The sequence below is a fragment of the Balaenoptera physalus genome, assembly GCF_965194825.1.
Source record: "Balaenoptera physalus genome assembly, chromosome: X".
Lineage (NCBI taxonomy): Eukaryota > Metazoa > Chordata > Mammalia > Artiodactyla > Balaenopteridae > Balaenoptera > Balaenoptera physalus.
In genome coordinates, this window is record NC_138903.1 from 89,674,813 (window position 1) to 89,693,015 (window position 18,203).

The 18,203-nt window shown below is 41.8% G+C and overlaps 1 protein-coding gene across 1 annotated transcript in view; it reads right to left on the reverse strand.

Annotated features, from left to right (window-relative positions):
• LOC309653168 (tRNA (uracil-5-)-methyltransferase homolog B-like) overlaps positions 1 to 18,203 on the reverse strand; it is a 127,299-nt gene that overhangs the window by 20,949 nt on the left and 88,147 nt on the right. Inside the window, exon 15 of the mRNA XM_082447550.1 lies at positions 5,950 to 6,015. Coding sequence (XP_082303676.1) covers positions 5,950 to 6,015 — 66 coding nt within the window. The remainder of the gene's footprint in view (positions 1 to 5,949; positions 6,016 to 18,203) is intronic.

The window sequence follows — 18,203 nt, forward strand, 5'->3', positions numbered from 1 at the left end:
AGAACGGATAAGTGACCTGGAAGACAGAATGGTGGAATTCACTGCTGCAGAACAGACTAAAGAAAAAAGAATGAAAATAAATGAAGACAGCCTAAGAGACCTCTGGGACAACATTAAACGCAACAACATTCGCATTATAGGGGTCCCAGAAGGAGAAGAGAGAGAGAAAGGACCAGAGAAAATATTTGAAGAGATTATAGTCGAAAACTTCCCTAACATGGGAAAGGAAATAGCCACCCAAGTCCAGGAAGCGCAGAGAGTCCCATACAGAAAAAACCCAAGGAGAAACACGCCGAGACACATAGTAATCAAAGTGGCAAAAATTAAAGACAAAGAAAAATTACTGAAAGCAGCAAGGGAAAAACGACAAATAACATACAAGGGAACTCCCATAAGGTTAACAGCTGATTTCTCAGCAGAAACTCTGCAAGCCAGAAGGGAGTGGCATGATATACTTAAAGTGATGAAAGGGAAGAACCTACAACCAAGATTACTCTACCAGGCAAGGATCTCATTTAGATTTGATGGAGAAATCAAAAGCTTTACAGACAAGCAAAAGCTAAGAGAATTCAGCACCACCAAACCAGCTCTACAACAAATGCTAAAGGAACTTCTCTAAGTGGGAAACACAAGAGAAGAAAAGGACCTACAAAAACAAACCCAAAACAATTAAGAAAATGGTCATAGGAACATACATATCGATAATTACCTTAAACGTGAATGGATTAAACGCCCCAACCAAAAGACATAGACTGGCTGAATGGATACAAAAACAAGACTCATATATATGCTGTCTACAAGAGACCCACTTTAGACCTAGGGACACATACACACTGAAAGTTAGGGGATGGAAAAAGATATTCCATGCAAATGGAAATCAAAAGAAAGCTGGAGTAGCTATACTCATATCAGATAAAATAGACTTTAAAATAAAGAATGTTACAAGAGACAAGGAAGGACACTACATAATGATCAAGGGATCAATCCAAGAAGAAGATATAACAATTATAAATATATATGCACCCAACATAGGAGCACCTCAATACATAAGGCAACTGCTAACAGCTATAAAAGAGGAAATCGACAGTAACACAATAATAGTGGGGGACTTTAACACTTCACTTACACCAATGGAAAGATCATCCAAAATGAAAATAAATAAGGAAACAGAAGCTTTAAATGACACAATAGACCAGATAGATTTAATTGATATATATAGGACATTCCATCCAAAAACAGCAGATTACACGTTCTTCTCAAGTGCGCACGGAACATTCTCCAGGATAGATCACATCTTGGGTCACAAATCAAGCCTCAGTAAATTTAAGAAAATTGAAATCATACCAAGCATCTTTTCTGACCACAACGCTATGAGATTAGAAATGAATTACAGGGAAAAAAATGTAAAAAAGACAAACACATGGAGGCTAAATAATACGTTACTAAATAACCAAGAGATCACTGAAGAAATCAAAGAGGAAATAAAAAAATACCTAGAGACAAATGACAATGAAAACATGACGACTCAAAACCTATGGGATGCAGCAAAAGCAGTTCTGAGAGGGAAGTTTATAGCTATACAAGCCTACCTAAAGAAACAAGAAAAATCTCAAGTAAACAATCTAACCTTACACCTAAAGAAACTAGAGAAAGAAGAACAAACAAAACCCAAAGTTAGCAGAAGGAAAGAAATCATAAAGATCAGAGCAGAAATAAATGAAATAGAAACAAAGAAAACAATAGCAAAGATCAATAAAACTAAAAGTTGGTTCTTTGAGAAGATAAACAAAATTGATAAGCCATTAGCCAGACTCATCAAGAAAAAGAGGGAGAGGACTCAAATCAATAAAATCAGAAATGAAAAAGGAGAAGTTACAACAGACACTGCAGAAATACAAAACATCCTAAGAGACTACTATAAGCAACTTTATGCCAATAAAATGGACAACCTGGAAGAAATGGACAAATTCTTAGAAAGGTATAACCTTCCAAGACTGAATCAGGAAGAAACAGAAAATATGAACAGACCAATCACAAGTAATGAAATTGAAACTGTGATTAAAAATCTTCCAACAAACAAAAGTCCAGGACCAGATGGCTTCACAGGTGAATTCTATGAAATATTTAGAGAAGAGCTAACACCCATCCTTCTCAAACTCTTCCAAAAAATTGCAGAGGAAGGAACACTCCCAAACTCATTCTATGAGGCCACCATCACCCTGATACCAAAACCAGACAAAGACACTACAAAAAAAGAAAATTACAGACCAATATCACTGATGAATATAGATGCAAAAATCCTCAACAAAATACTAGCAAACAGAATCCAACAACACATTAAAAGGATCATACACCACGATCAAGTGGAATTTATCCCAGGGATGCAAGGATTCTTCAATATACGCAAATCAATCAATGTGATACACCATATTAACAAATTGAAGAATAAAAACCATATGATCATCTCAATAGATGCAGAAAAAGCTTTTGACAAAATTCAACACCCATTTCTGATAAAAACTCTCCAGAAAGTGGGCATAGAGGGAACCTATCTCAACATAATAAAGGCCATATATGACAAACCCACAGCAAACATCATTCTCAATGGTGAAAAACTGAAAGCATTTCCTCTAAGATCAGGAACGAGACAAGGATGTCCACTCTCACCACTATTATTCAACATAGTTCTGGAAGTCCTAGCCACGGCAATCAGAGAAGAAAAAGAAATAAAAGGAATACAAATTGGAAAAGAGGAAGTAAAACTGTCACTGTTTGTGGATGACATGATACCATACATAGAGAATCCTAAAACTGCCACCAGAAAACTGCTAGAGCTAATTAATGAATATGGTAAAGTTGCAGGATACAAAATTAATGCACAGAAATCTCTTGCATTCCTATACACTAATGATGAAAAATCTGAAAGAGAAATTATGGAAACACTCCCATTTACCATTGCAACAAAAAGAATAAAATACCTAGGAATAAACCTACCTAGGGAGACAAAAGACCTGTATGCAGAAAACTATAAGACACTGATGAAAGAAGTTAAAGATGATACCAACAGATGGAGAGATATACCAGGTTCTTGGATTGGAAGAATCAACATTGTGAAAATGAGTATACTACCCAAAGCAATCTACAGATTCAATGCAATCCCTATCAAATTACCAATGGCATTTTTTACGGAGCTAGAACAAATCATCTTAAAATTTGTATGGAGACACAAAAGACCCCGAATAGCCAAAGCAGTCTTGAGGCAAAAAAATGGAGCTGGAGGAATCAGACTCCCTGACTTCAGACTATACTACAGAGCTACAGTAATCAAGACAATATGGTACTGGCACAAAAACAGAAACATAGATCAATGGAACAAGATAGAAAGCCCAGAGATTAAGCCATGCACCTATGGTCAACTAATCTATGACAAAGGAGGCAAAGATATACAATGGAGAAAAGACAGTCTCTTCAATAAGTGGTGCTGGGAAAACTGGACAGCTACATGTAAAAGAATGAAATTAGAATACTCCCTAACACCATACACAAAAATAAACTCAAAATGGATTAGAGACCTAAATATAAGACTGGACACTATAAAACTCTTAGAGGAAAACATAGGAAGAACACTCTTTGACATAAATCACAGCAAGATCTTTTTTGATCCACCTCCTAGAGTAATGGAAATAAAAACAAAAATAAACAAGTGGGACCTAATGAAACTTCAAAGCTTTTGCACAGCAAAGGAAACCATAAACAAGACGAAAAGACAACCCTCAGAATGGGAGAAAATATTTGCAAATGAATCAACGGACAAAGGATTAATCTCCAAAATATATAAACAGCTCATTCAGCTCAATATCAAAGAAACAAACACCCCAATCCAAAAATGGGCAGAAGACCTAAATAGACATTTCTCCAAAGAAGACATACAGGCGGCCACGAAGCACATGAAAAGATGCTCAACATCACTAATTATTAGAGAAATGCAAATTAAAACTACAATGAGGTATCACCTCACTCCTGTTAGAATGGGCATCATCAGAAAATCTACAAACAACAAATGCTGGAGAGGGTGTGGAGAAAAGGGAACCCTCTTGCACTGTTGGTGGGAATGTAAATTGATACAGCCACTATGGAGAACAATATGGAGGTTCCTTAAAAAACTAAAAATAGAATTACCATATGACCCAGCAATCCCACTACTGGGCATATACCCAGAGCAAACCGTAATTCAAAAAGACACATGCACCCGAATGTTCATTGCAGCACTATTTACAATAGCCAGGTCATGGAAGCAACCTAAATGCCCATCAACAGACGAATGGATAAAGAAGATGTGGTACATATATACAATGGAATATTACTCAGCCATAAAAAGGAACGAAATTGAGTCATTTGTTGAGACGTGGATGGATCTAGAGACTGTCATACAGAGTGAAGTAAGTCAGAAAGAGAAAAACAAATATCATATATTAATGCATGTATGTGGAACCTAGAAAAATGGTACAGATAAGCCAGTTTGCAGGGCAGAAGTTGAGACACAGATGTAGAGAATGGACATATGGACACCAAGGGGGGAAAACTGCGGTGGGGTGGGGATGGTGGTGTGCTGAATTGGGCGATTGGGATTGACATGTATACACTGATGTGTATAAAATTGATGCCTAATAAGAACCTGCAGTATAAAAAAACAAACAAAACAACTAATACTAAACTTTCATTGGGTTATTTGTATGGAAATATGTTAATATAAATGTTTCAGACATTACATGAAATTTCTAAAAATCTTATATTTGTATTTGTATGGAAATATGTATGGAAATATGTTAATATAAATGTTTCAGACATTACATGAAATTTCTAAAAATCTTATATTTGTATTTGTATGGAAATATGTATGGAAATATGTTAATGTAAATGTTTCAGACATTACATGAAATTTCTAAAAATCTTATATGTTCTGGTATAATGTTATAAGTAATAATCCTAGTTATTACTTTAAAATGTATATCTCAGAAATAACTAATTTTCTTGTCAACTGCATTATTATGAACTTTCATCAAATCTTTTACCGTGGTCATTTTTAAGTCTTTTGTCATTTACAGACAGTTCTGGGTGTACTCTGATGATTTTGCAAATATGTTCCTATAAAAGGGTTTCATCTTCAAGAAATTCATGGAAAAGACTGACAAGTACAGGTTTCTGGTAACTGACTGTACTGCTGAACTGAATGAATAAGCATTTTCAGAACTCTGATGAAAAACTGATGAACTCATAAAAGTGCTAACAAAAGATCAAGGTGAAAAAAAACAATTAATTACATGGGACTGAGTGAACTGATGAGGATGAGTATAATTTTTGTGACTTTCTGTCTGAATTAAAAAAAAAAAAATCCCACAAGGACTCAGAGGCAAAGAATATACAAATCAATTTTCACTGCAAAGTAAAGGAGCTGTTACAGTGGAGGATTCCTGGACTGAATGTCAATATTATGACATAGTATGAGTGTGTTTCATGTTTGGTAATTGCAATCATTGTTGCTTTTGTTGTGGTCATCCATTTACAGTGCTTGGTGTCAGTCTATTTATCTCTTGTAAAAATAAAATACAGTGTGTGTGTGTGAAAAAAAAAATCTGGACTTTCTGAATGGAGCACTTCATGTTTTAACTTTAAAACGTAAAATAGTTTGAACATATTTTTCTGAGGCAAAATATGCCTTGACATGTTTTGAATTTTTAAAATAAAAGCAAATAAACACACACACACACACACACACAAAAAGACTGCAGATAAGACTTTTTGGATGGCAGGCAGGGAAACCAAGAGTGGGAGGGAATAGGAGAATCGATTCGATTCGAGGCACAGTAACAGTCTTAAAAATATTAAATTCATCTTTCAATGCACAGTTGGGGGGCAGGGGAGGAGGGAAAAGATTTAAAAGTTGCTCACCTGATAACAGGTCCCAAGAGGATTAGATGCATAAACAGTGATAGTGGCTTGTCTTTGGCCAGATCTCTGTGGACAAAAATGAGGGTCAACTGGACCATAATGGATGAAAACATAAAGAAGGAAAAGGTGTATGTCATCCAGTAGGTTTCACTATTCTTCCGATAGATTGTAACCATGTACAAGGCAGCTGCTGCCTCCCCACAGTACAAAAACGTGGAGAAGAGGATGCCAAATGGAAAGGTAAATCGGGGGTTGGTCCCACGGATGACATCTTCCTCCAGAGAGGATATCGGCTCCACGTTTGGCTCCTCAGGAATTTCAAAAACTCGGTCCATTGTTGAGGTTCTGAGTGTTGTGGTCTGGTCTTCAGAGCACTCCCATCCCCACCTCCCAAGAGAACCCTGTAGCCACTGCAGTGCAAGTATTGGTGAGGAGAGCTGTCAAGTCCAATTCCAGAACGGAGATCTACTAATTAGAGCAGGAGACCGCTCTCTTCTCGTCTCAAACTAGACTTGCTGGAGTCTGGGATGAAGAGGCCAGGAGTATCACTTTGAAACTAGACTCTTGATTGGCCCAGGATTCCAATCGTCAACTACGTGCTGTGGAAGTTGGACAAGGCAAAAAGCAAGCATCTTAGCGCCCAGTCCGGAGTCCAGTTCCAGGCGCGTCAAGAGCCATGGGAACAGCTGTTTCCGTGGCGGCTCCGCCTTTCGCAGCCCCCCAGGCAGGGCGGGTAGCCACTCTCTCTGGGGCACCGACACTCAGCAGCTCCTCTTGAGGAGCCCTGACCAGTGTGCTCTCTCAAATCAGCCGAGAACTGAGCCAGGGCAGAAGAGTGGGCGCAGCCTGAGCGTCCCTTCGGGGATCCAGTTCACTGCCCAGGTACCCTAGCTAATGCTAGGCTGCGGCTATTAGCTCGCCTGCTCGCCGGCGGTCTCTCCGCACCCGCGCTTAGTCAAGCGTTCTCACGGCGGCTCCTCCAATTCCCCAAGCTCCGCCCCCAAGGCAGCCAGGCCAGGGGCAGGAGCAAAGCCACAACCCCGGCCCCGAGCGCAGTCACCGGGGAGAGAAGCAGAGCGCGCGCCCGCTACAGGATCAAGAGAAAGCTGGAGGGGCTTCTTTTCCACAGAGAAACTTTGCTAGCGAAAAACACGACGTGCGGGGCGCCAACCCGGCCCGACGGATGTCGGCAAACTCTCGGGCGCCGTCTGCTGCCGGGGTCCCTGCCTGGCTCGCAGTTCCAGCTGTGAGAGGTCGGTGGCTTCAGGAACGAAGGCACCGATGGCGGGGCTGCACGAAATGGGAGAGACAGCTGGGGCCAAACAAAACCAGCCTGCGAGTTCCAGGGCGGCCAGATGAAGGGTACTCGGTGCATAGAGGCGCGACACAAGGGGGCTTGGGCCAGCGTTCAGAAGCACTTCTCATCACGACCCCCGGACCCTGGAGGGAGCCACAGCTTTCCTCTTAGCCAACAGCAGCAGACCCCCAGTTCTACCCCGCCCTCCCTAACTAGCTCGCTCCCACACTCGCTCAAGCCAGGCGGTTAAGCAGGAGTGTCTCTCTCGGCCTCAGGGTTGAATTTCCCTAGGTCCTATTGCCCTACAGATTTTATCACGGTGGGGTTGGGGAGAGACCTGGGGGGCAATTGGGCCGTAGAGTTTCCTTTCCAAGCGAGAGTGTATGTAGCAGAAGGAAGAAAGAGAAAGAGGGAATGTCAAAGAAAGACTCAAGGTCAGCCCACAGACCCATATTATATGCCTTGATTTCTCCACTTGCAAAATGAGGCCAGGATGGGAACTTTAGAATGAACTTTCAGGTCTTTGGCTGTAAGGTTCTGAAGAGGTGCCAAATTCTAAATAGACTGGAGAGGAGCCAGGAGAGCTGTTAGTAAAAATTGAGAGGGGTGTCTTAAAGAGCTCTGAAATTTGCCTAGATTCTTAAGAGCCATCTTCCCCCACCTCGCTGAGCTTTTGTTTTTGTGCCTTCATCTGCATAATTCTAAACCCTGGGGGGAAAAGAGAAAACATCTGCCTCCTGGTAATAATATAAATGTAGCCGAGCCTGTGCCAATCTCCTTTTGCTGCAGGAAGTCAGTAAAAAGGATCTATGTGAGGAGCGGCCAAGTAGCAGCCACCAAAATGATGGCTTCAAGAAAGGCTTAGTCTTGCTGTTGTATTGGTTTTTAAGATTCCTGCAATTGCTGTCTCCTTTCCCCGGGGCTGATTCAAGAACAGATCAGCTTCAAAAGGTTGTTGCTTTTGAAGCAGATGTCCCATCTTGGTCTGTACCTGTGTTAGCAGCTGGGTTAGGAGGCTGACCCTTCCTCCTTTCTGTTTCACAAGGCGGGGCAATGCTATCTGAGAACACTTCATACATAGTGTTGATGGCTTGGGCCTTTCCAAAAGGCACAAAGTTCTCTGCCAACAGTATACGGTGCAGAACTTCTTGTGGGCTTCTTCAGGACCTATTCCCAAGATGGATCACAAGTAGGGTGAGAAACTCATCTGTTTGCTGAGTTGGGATGAGTTGGCCACCCTGACATGGGAGACTGAAGCTAGGAAGACTGTAGAATCTCCATGTCTTTCTTTTAGCCTCTCCTTGTTCTTCCTTGTGCCCTTGTCATTCCCCAAATACACAAATCTACACTGCCTTCCTACTTTGTTCCAATATGACTCCTTCTGTCTGACATTTAAGGCTCTCTATAATCATCAGACTATTTTCCTCTCCAACTTCATCGCCCACGCTACCCTGCCACACCCTTTGCTCCAGTCCAGCAGGTTTTCTCACTTAATCACACTTGCCTTGCTCTCTGTGCCTTGTTGAGGCCGTTTACAACCCCCTTCACTCTTTTCTCCATTAGCCCAAAGCCTAATCTTCTTTCAAGGGTCAGTTCAAGTATTACCTCCTCCAGGAAGCCTTCCCTCACCTCCCCAGCTCTCACTTTTCCCTCTGTCTTTGTGCTACTGGCATGTACTCTCTTGCTCTAGTCCTTCAACTCTTTCTGTGTTTGTCCTGCCTCCTAAACAGAAGTGTAGACTCAGGGAGGGATGCTCAATTAATGTTTGTTGTGGTTCTTGTTGATGATAGTGATTAACAAATAGTGATGATGATGAAGCTTCCTCCCCTGTGTTTCCTCCAGGAAAACATACAAGACTCAGGCACACTCATCTCTAAAAGCTGTAGCCACTGTAGCTGGAGCATAAAGTCCTGTGGGGCACCTACTGCCTCAGCCAGCCATTCAGCTCACAGAGGATGTCAGCCCACATGATCTCTCCCTTCTCAGAGCTCCTACAGCACTTTTTTGGGTCAATCCCACAGTTTAGCACCAAATTACAACTTATTTCAAGTATATTAATTTTTATTTCACCACTAAATTACCATAAGCTCCTTGAAGGCAGAGACCCTACTGTTAACATTTTTTTTGGATTTCCCCAAGGTTGGTATATACGCGTAAATCTCCTGCCACTTGATCCCCCTCACCCACTAGCTTCTCTGTTTTCAGCCCTAGGACTCTCTGGCGCTTTAGGTCACTAAATCCTCTGGTCTCTTATTTCCTTGTTCCTTTTGCCCTGCTGGGAGAAACTGACTGAGAATTTGCCCTGTTTCTGTCCAACTCTCCTTCCTCTTTTAGACAATCTCTAGACTCCAGCCCTTTACTCTTCTTAAGACTACAGACCTGGAAATGTTGATACTCATGAGACTGCTGAGGACCTGGGAACCCCTTCCCCATTAAGAGCACTGTTCTCCCAAGGACTGCTCATCTGAGGTGATAACCCCGTGCTTCCCCGTGAATGCTAGGCCGTGTTCAGGGGTTTGGTTCTGCAAGAAAGGGAGACCCAAGATTTGACTCCCCACTCCCCCTACCTCCAGCCCCCGACTCAGCAGGAACAGAGAACGGGGTCTAAAAGCAGTTTGATCGAAAAGCTCTTGGCATATTTATCAGCTTTCAGAACCCCTCTGAACTACATAAGGTTCGGAGATAGGTTTGAGCTTACAAAGCCCCTGCAGCCAGAGCTGATTCATAAGAGGTAGCTGGCATCCACGAGGGAAAAGGAGAGGAAGGAGAGAGATGTGCTGCAAGTGGCTGATAGTCCAGTCACAGAACACTGTCTGGTGAGAGGTGATGGACAAGGCCTGGAGAATCAGTAGTAAGGATGGAAGAATGGCTTCCATCTGTAGAATGCTCGGTTTGGACTGTTAGAATCCTTAAAAGATATGTAATGCAAAATCAGTCAGGTATCCTCTGGGCCTTCTCTTTTTGCTCTAAGCTCCCTAAGGACAAAGACTTTTGATTATCCTTTTCCAAGCCACTCTCTCACCATCCATTTTCCAAAGTGGCTGCACCATTTTACATTTCTATCAGCACTGTGTTTCTCCCCATCCTCAACAGCACTTATCTTTTTTCATTATAACCATCCTAGTGGCTTTTGATTTGCATTTCCCTGATGGCTAAATTAATTGATTTTGTGTGTGTGTGTGTGTGTGTGTGTGTGTGTGTACAAGGTCATTTGAACACTAGCTGGCCACAATCATTCAGTTATTTCAATAAACATTTATTTGTAATAGCAGTAAGACAAAGATCTCTGCTCTCAAGTGGTTCACAGAGTGTAATGGTGTAATAGACATTTGCCCTTTTAGGGGTGTTGCTGTACAGCATTTGAACCCCTTTATCTGGGGGAGAGGACACAGGACTCTTGCTAAGAAGCAGGGCCCCCTTGTAGCTGGGGCACAGGCATGTGACTTAGGCTCCCTCAATCCAAGGATCCATCCCTTGAATTGGGAGCCAGTGACCCAAAGAAGTGGACAATCTTCTCCAATTCAGACAGTCATGAAAATGTGCCCCTTGGTTCTTCCAGTGTGGGAAGTGTCATTGACCTTTGCCCCAGCTGCTGTGCTTTAAATTCACCCCAATATTTGCTGCTTTGTTCTGAAGCCACACTGCTCCCAGCCAGTGACTGAGCACAGCAGGGATACTAAGTCATGCCCATATCTGGGAGACACAGGACTATGTGGCCTGTGACTTTGGCAACAGAACTCCCCGTCAGCCTGGTCGAACTTTACTAGCACTGCACTTCAGTCTACGACACTTCCTACCTAACCTTCTTTCCTTCTCTCATCCATAAAGGGCAGATTTACACTGCAGTTTAACACCTCTCCCAGCTTCCTCTGGCTCCCTCCCTATGTTCTCTCACTGACATTTTCCCCAATAAATCTCCTGCATGTCTAATCCCAGCTTGGTTTCTGCATCTCTGAGGACCTAAGCCAACCCACTAATGGTGCTAGCATGGTGGTAGTAATGGTGACAGCTGTGATGTTGGCTGTGTAGCCCTGAGTCTGGTTCTCCAGTCCAACTTGTGATTCTGGGAGCTATTCAAAATGCTTTTAAGACAAGCATTTTCTGCTTAAATTAGTCAATCAATTTCTGTTGCTCACAACTAAGAACCCTCTGGATTATAGGGGAAGGGACAAAAACATTCAACTACAATACAGTGTGACAAGGGTTATGATAGAAGCACAGAATCTGTGGAAGCACATAGGAGGCACCTAACCCAGTCTTTATATCCTCTCAAATGAAATATCCATATGCTACCTGGAATTGCTGGTCAGCTCTTCTCACTAATTTTACAGGCCACCCCAAATTCAAAGGCTCACAACCATCTTCTCAATTTACCATTCCTTAGGAAGTAGTTCTCATAGTTACATTCACATAAGAATTATTTGGGAAAGAAGACTACTTGCAGATACCAGGGCCCCATCCTTCGAGTAATGCAAGTGCTCAGAGGATCATAACTTGAGAAAAACTGTCCCAGGGATAGCTCTAGAATCTGTTCCTAAAACAATTTTATCCATCATCATAGTGCGCATTTCATAAATACTGGCAGCAGTTGACCCCTCTGTGGCCTGAGCCAAAGTGAAGATAGACTTAAGAGTCAGTCCACACATGGGTCCTTGATTTCCTTGGGCTGCCCACGAAGAATATCACCTGTAGTTTGCTCCCTAGCACGATTCAGTAAGAATTAAACTATCCGCACACACTTTCATATTCTTTCCTATTGGGCACGTTATATGCTTGTTGGACCTTAAGGTGTTCGACCTTATGGCCAAGGAAAGGAGATATTCCAGCCGTGCCAAGAGGAGAAAGGGACTCCCCCTAGACTATACGATGACTCAGTGGATGAACTAAGAGAAGAAAGCTTGTGTAAGATCATAAATCTTACGCCATTACCAGACATCCTTCCCAGTACTCCTGCCTCTCCTACTTGGCTTTAGTACTAAAGGGTCCCCCAATTGTCAAGGACTTCAGTTCTAACTTTTAAAAAAGATGGAGTTATTATTAGTGGGAGAAGTCAAAGCAGCAGGGAAAAGTAGGATAAATTAGGTTGGCAAAGTCAGATCCCGGGAAGAGAAATCATGTAAAGACAGGGTAGTGAGATCACAGTGGGCCAGATAATGCACAGTCCTGCCTGGCAGGACAGAAATCAGGCCACGCCAAATCTCTCTGACCCACAGCAGTGTGGTGTAGTAAAAAGAGCTACATTATAGACTGGAGTAAAACACTATGGGTTTTAATCCTGGATCTGCTTCTAAATCTTTGTGTGATCTTGGTTCTCTCTGGGATCTCCAAGATTCTGTCTAGCTTAACATCCCATGACATCTGTGTAGTTAGGCATGGCTAGGCCTCCTAGAATCTTTGATTCCACACGCAGTACCGTGGTTTTATCGCCACCAAGCAACTGAACAAGCCAATGACCCAAGTGTCCTAATCAATTTCTCCTAGAGATATACTCTCACATGTGAAATATAATACGTATAAACATGTTTATAATAGCCAAAGGTTGGACACTACCTAAATGTCCACCAACAAAGAACTGCTTAAATAAATTCTGGTGTATCTATAATAATTATGGAACGCTGTGCAGCCATGTAGCCATAAAGAAGCTCTTTATGTACTGATATGAAACAGCCTTCTATGTAAAAAGTGAAAAAAAGTAGGGTGCAGAATAGCATTAATGGTATGCTACAATTGTATAAAAATTAGGGGTGTACATATACAAATATGCATAGAATATCTCAGGAAGGATACACAAGAAACTGGTAACAGTGACTGACTTCAGCGAAGGGAAATGGACAATGAGGGAGATGGTAGTAGGGAAAATAGATATTCATCTGTTGAAAACATAAAAAAAGAACCTTAACCAGCCATGTCACAAACCCATCTTTTTCAACCATCTAGCAGAATGTAAGTGAACAAAGTTGGGCGAGACTTTGTTTCTGAAAGCAGAAAGAAGAGTCTAAGGCAATTTCTTGGCTCAGCCTGTCTCAGAAGTGTGTAGGTAGCTATGATGGGTCTTCAGCTGTTTCCTTCCCTCTCTGCCTTCAAGACCTGAAGGTGCATCTTGAGAGTTGCTTCAGGCAGCTGACTGTCAACAGAAACTGGAGAGACTAGGAGAAGCTTCTATTCGGGTGAGGCCTGGAAGAAAAGTGAAGCAGAAGCCAAAAGTTCACAAACTACCAAGTAGGCATCTAAAGAGAATTTCTCATTCCTTGAAAAAGCTGTCACTGCACCCACAGTACATCGTGAGCTCACTGACACCAGACGAGATATATATCTTTGCATTATCAGTCCATTATCAGTCCCCTACAAGGACAAAAAAGAGTTCATTCTTTTTTTCTGAAATGAATATCATAAAGAGCATTCACTGAAAGCTAGTAGCAATATAAAAAGTACAAAGTTTTAAAAGATATATAATTCATAGCCAAGAACTAACCATAGATTAAAACATTCAGTGGGAAGAACAATTTGTCCTCTATTTAGACTTATTTTATGAAGGATAATCATATGTTAAATTTAGTGAAGAATTATGCTTTGAAATACAACTCATTAAGCAAAAAGTCTAGGGCTTCCCTGGTGGCGCAGTGGTTGAGAATCTGCCTGCCAATGCAGGGGACACGGGTTCGAGCCCTGGTCTGGGAAGATCCCACATGCCGCGGAGCAACTAGGCCCGTGAGCCACAATTACTGAGCCTGCGCGTCTGGAGCCTGTGCTCCGCGACAGTGAGAGGCCCGTGCACCGCGATGAAGAGTGGCTCCCGCTCGCCGCAACTGGAGAAAGCCCTCACACAGAAACGAAGACCCAACACAGCCATAAATAAATAAATACATAAATAAATTAAAAAAAAAAAGTCTAGGGCTTGGGTTTAATATTCTGGATGGGCAAATTTAACACTTTGTTGGTGAAGATTAGCTTTAACTATTATATAACTTGGAATAAATGAAACAGCTCTTTAGTTTTCTTTTATTATTATTAATTTTCTTTATTATTTTTTTTGGCTGCGTCGGGTCTTAGTTGCGGCATGTGGGATCTTTTGTTGCGGTGCGTGGGATCCTTTGTTGCGGTGCGCGGGCTTCTCTCTAGTTGTGGTGTGCGGGTTTTCTCTCTCTAGTTGTGGTGCACGGGCTCCAGAGTGCGTGGGCTCTGTAATTTGTGGCACGCGGGCTCTCTCGTTGAGGCATACGAGCTCAGTGGTTGTGGCATACGGGCTTAGTTGCCCCGCGGCATGTGGGATCTTAGTTCCCCGACCAGGGATCGAACCCACGTCCCCTGCATTGGAAGGCGGATTCTTTACCACTGGACCACCAGGGAAGTCCCAAGAGCTCTTTAGTTTAAATAATATTAATACCAGCATTAATTGAGTGCTTATTATGTGGCAGGTACTGTTGTAAGTCATTTATGATATCATTTAATACTCACAGTGCCCTTATGGGATGGGGCTATGATCATTTCCAGCTGACAGATAAGGACACTGAAGCACAGAAAAGTTAAGTGGCTTGTCTGAGCTAAAACAGCTTAGATAGTACGGCTGGGATTTGAGCCTAGGCAGTCAGGCTGTGGTGCCTGGGCCCTAGTCATTTAAAACAACAAACAAATTGTGTGGAAAATTCAAATCGGGCCTGCAGGGAAATATTAGGAATCGACTGAACAATTCCAAGGACACCAGCCAGAAAGATCAGGATTTGTGAAGTCCATATCTGAACAGTCACCTAAATGGTTTCCTTAGCTAGTTTCTATATCCTACACCTTCTGTCCTTATCAAGCTTCCTATGATTCCTCTATCAACATGTCACTCCTTTGATCAAAAAGCTTCCAAGGGCTCCTTTCTGCCTATCTGATAGATCTCAAACTTGAATGTGCATCATACACACCTGTGGAGCTTACTTATAATACTGATTTCCTAAGCTGTGACCCAGAAAAGTTGATTTCGTAGGTTAGGGTGGGGCCTGGGAATCTGTGTTTTAAACAAGCTTTGCAAAACACTGGCCTATGTGGACAAAGCCCAAACGCTTTGTTCTAGCATTCAAGGCTGTCCATGACCTGGCCCCAACCCATCTAACTCCTGATATGAATACTCTATTCTAGAAAGGCCATTGTCCTCTAACGTCTCATATAGGAAGCGTTTCTAACTCTAAACCTTTGCCCACACCCTCCTACCCATCTGGAATGACCTCCTGCCTTCTTTCCTCCTATCCAAACACTATACATCCTTCAAGGTGAAGCCCAAGTTTCACCTGCTCTACAAGACTTAAAATCCTTAAACTCTCCAGACCAGAAGGGTTGAACAATTAAGTCTCTACTTTCTGACCTCAATCCTTTTGGTATTTAACTGGTTTCAAGAGTATATGCCTTGCTTCCCCAATTAGATTGATGGCTGCCACTACCCACGTGTGGCTATTTAAATTTAAGCTAATTAAGATTAAATAAAATTAAAATTTCCATTCCTCAGTCACAGTAGCCACATTTCAAGTGCTTAACAGCCACATGTGTATTGGTCAGCACAGAGAGAGAACATTTCCACGTCACAGAAAGTTCTAATGGACAGCGCGGCAGGAGTCTGCTATGGCTGTCACAGCCACAGCTACCTTCTTATATACACTCCCTATAAACATTGCTTGCTGTGAAGTTAAGTAAATATGTATCCTGACCACTAAATAGTGATGGATTTTCTTTTTAAACTCTGATTCCTATTTCCAGTAAAAATAAGGAGCTCAGAAGATAAGTTTCGAATGTAAATATCACTCAGCATTTCTAATCAAGTCTCAAAACCCTTGCCTTTTCTCAGCTCTCATCCTCCTTGACCCCTCGGCTGTATGTGGCATTATGTAGAGCAGATTTCCCTTGTCTACTCAAAATGCTCTCCTCCTTTGCTTCCATGACGCTGTAACAACAAGAATGATCACCATTAATATACTGAGCTCTTACTGTGTGCCAGGCACTGTGCTAAGCATTTTACATACCTCATCAACCATATTAGGTAAATACTATTATTATCACCATTTTATAGATGAGGCATCTAAAGTTCAAAGAGGTTAATTGATTTGCTCAAGGTCACAGAGCTAATAAGTGGTGGTGCTGGGACTAGAAACCTAAACCTCTCTTAAGGTTTTTCTCAAGGGTCATTACTAGATCAAATGCCTAAAATAGGCAAGGCAGACCATCAATGACAACATCAAAGAAAGGAAACAACCCATCGAAGGGAATCTCTTCTTTTCTTTTCTCCCTTTTTCTTCCCTGCCCTTCTAAAACTCTCTTTTATTCTATCTCACATAGCCCTCTGATAGATTTTCAAGGTCTTAACAGCCTGGGGAATTTAAACCCAATTAATAAGTACTTGAGAAAAAGTAACCATAGTAGGTCAGGGAGAGCAGGGACCATATATTGCCTTTCATTTTCAGGAATTCTGTTTTTTCCTAAATACCCTGTAGGCCCTTAACATTAAAACTTGTGTTGTTCAGGACTTGGAATTTTGATTGAAGCACTCTGCCAATAGTCCATTTTAATTACACTGGAGACTGTTTATAGCTTTTCTGTTCTCTGGGCTAGACTTTGTGTCCAGCAGCTACTACTAGAGCTAGTCAAACATGACAGAAATGCTGGAGGAGTCTGGCTTTAGGTTGGAACAGTCACCTGCTTACTAGTGTTTCACATTACCCTGTTTACTGATACCCTTAAGCAGGTCAAACTTAAGCATTCGTGGCCAGTACACCGAGCGTGAGGATATAGGAAGAAGAAGTTTATAGCAACTCTGAGCCCTGACTTCATGTAAAAGAGACAACCTGTTGATCCCCTGAACTCACCAGGCTCCCATAATGTGTTCTGAGCTACATAAGGCATAGTTACTCGAGACAGGGAGCTACGTTAATGACTGTGCAGACCCTTTAGGGTTTGAAGGCTCCATTACTTAGGTTAAAAAAGAATAAGGAGTATGGAAAATCTCTGTACCTTCCCCTCAATTTTGCTGTGAACATTAAACTGCTCTAAAAAAGTCTCTGTGGTTGCCAAGGTCTGGGGGGAGGGATGGATTGGGAGTTTGGGATTAGCAGATGCAAACTAGTATACAGAGGATGGATAAACAACAAGGTCCTACTGTATAGCACAGGGAACTATATTCAATATCCTTGATAAACCATAATGGAAAAGAATATGAAAAAGAATGTATATATTGGGCTTCCCTGGTGGTGCAGTGGTTGAGAATTTGCCTGCCAATGCAGGGGACATGGGTTCGAGCCCTGGTCTGGGAAGATCCCACATGCCCCGGAGCAACTAGGCCCGTGAGCCACAACTACTGAGGCTGCGCGTCTGGAGCCTGTGCTCCGCAACAAGAGAGGCCGCGATAATGAGAGGCCCACGCACCGCGATGAAGAGTGGCCCCCACTTGCCGCAAGTAGGGAAAGCCCTCGCACAGAAACGAAGACCCAACACAGCCATAAATAAATAAGTAAATAATTAATTAATTTTTTTTAAAAAAAGAATGTATATATGTGTAACTGAGTCACTTTGCTGTACAGCAGAAATTAACACAACATTGTAAATCAACTATACGTCAATAAAATTAATTAAAGCAATAAAGTCTTAATAAAAAAAGAAAAATAAGGAATACTGGCTTCTCTTCCTAGCTCTGCCACTAACTGGCTATGCATGTGTGTGTGTGTGTGTGTGTGTGTGTACAAATATTTAGTGAGAACTTTTTTCCTTTTACTATCCATTCATGTACCATAAATATTATAGGGTATTGTTTTGTGTTCTTATATTTTACATAAGCGTAATTATACAGAATTTTATGCAAGGTTTTTTCTCAACAGTATGGTTTTGTTACATTTTGCTCTAGTTCTATGTTGCTACATGTAGTTATAACTCATTTCAACTGCTTTATGGAATATCATCAGACGAATTCACCATACTATAATTTATGTATTCA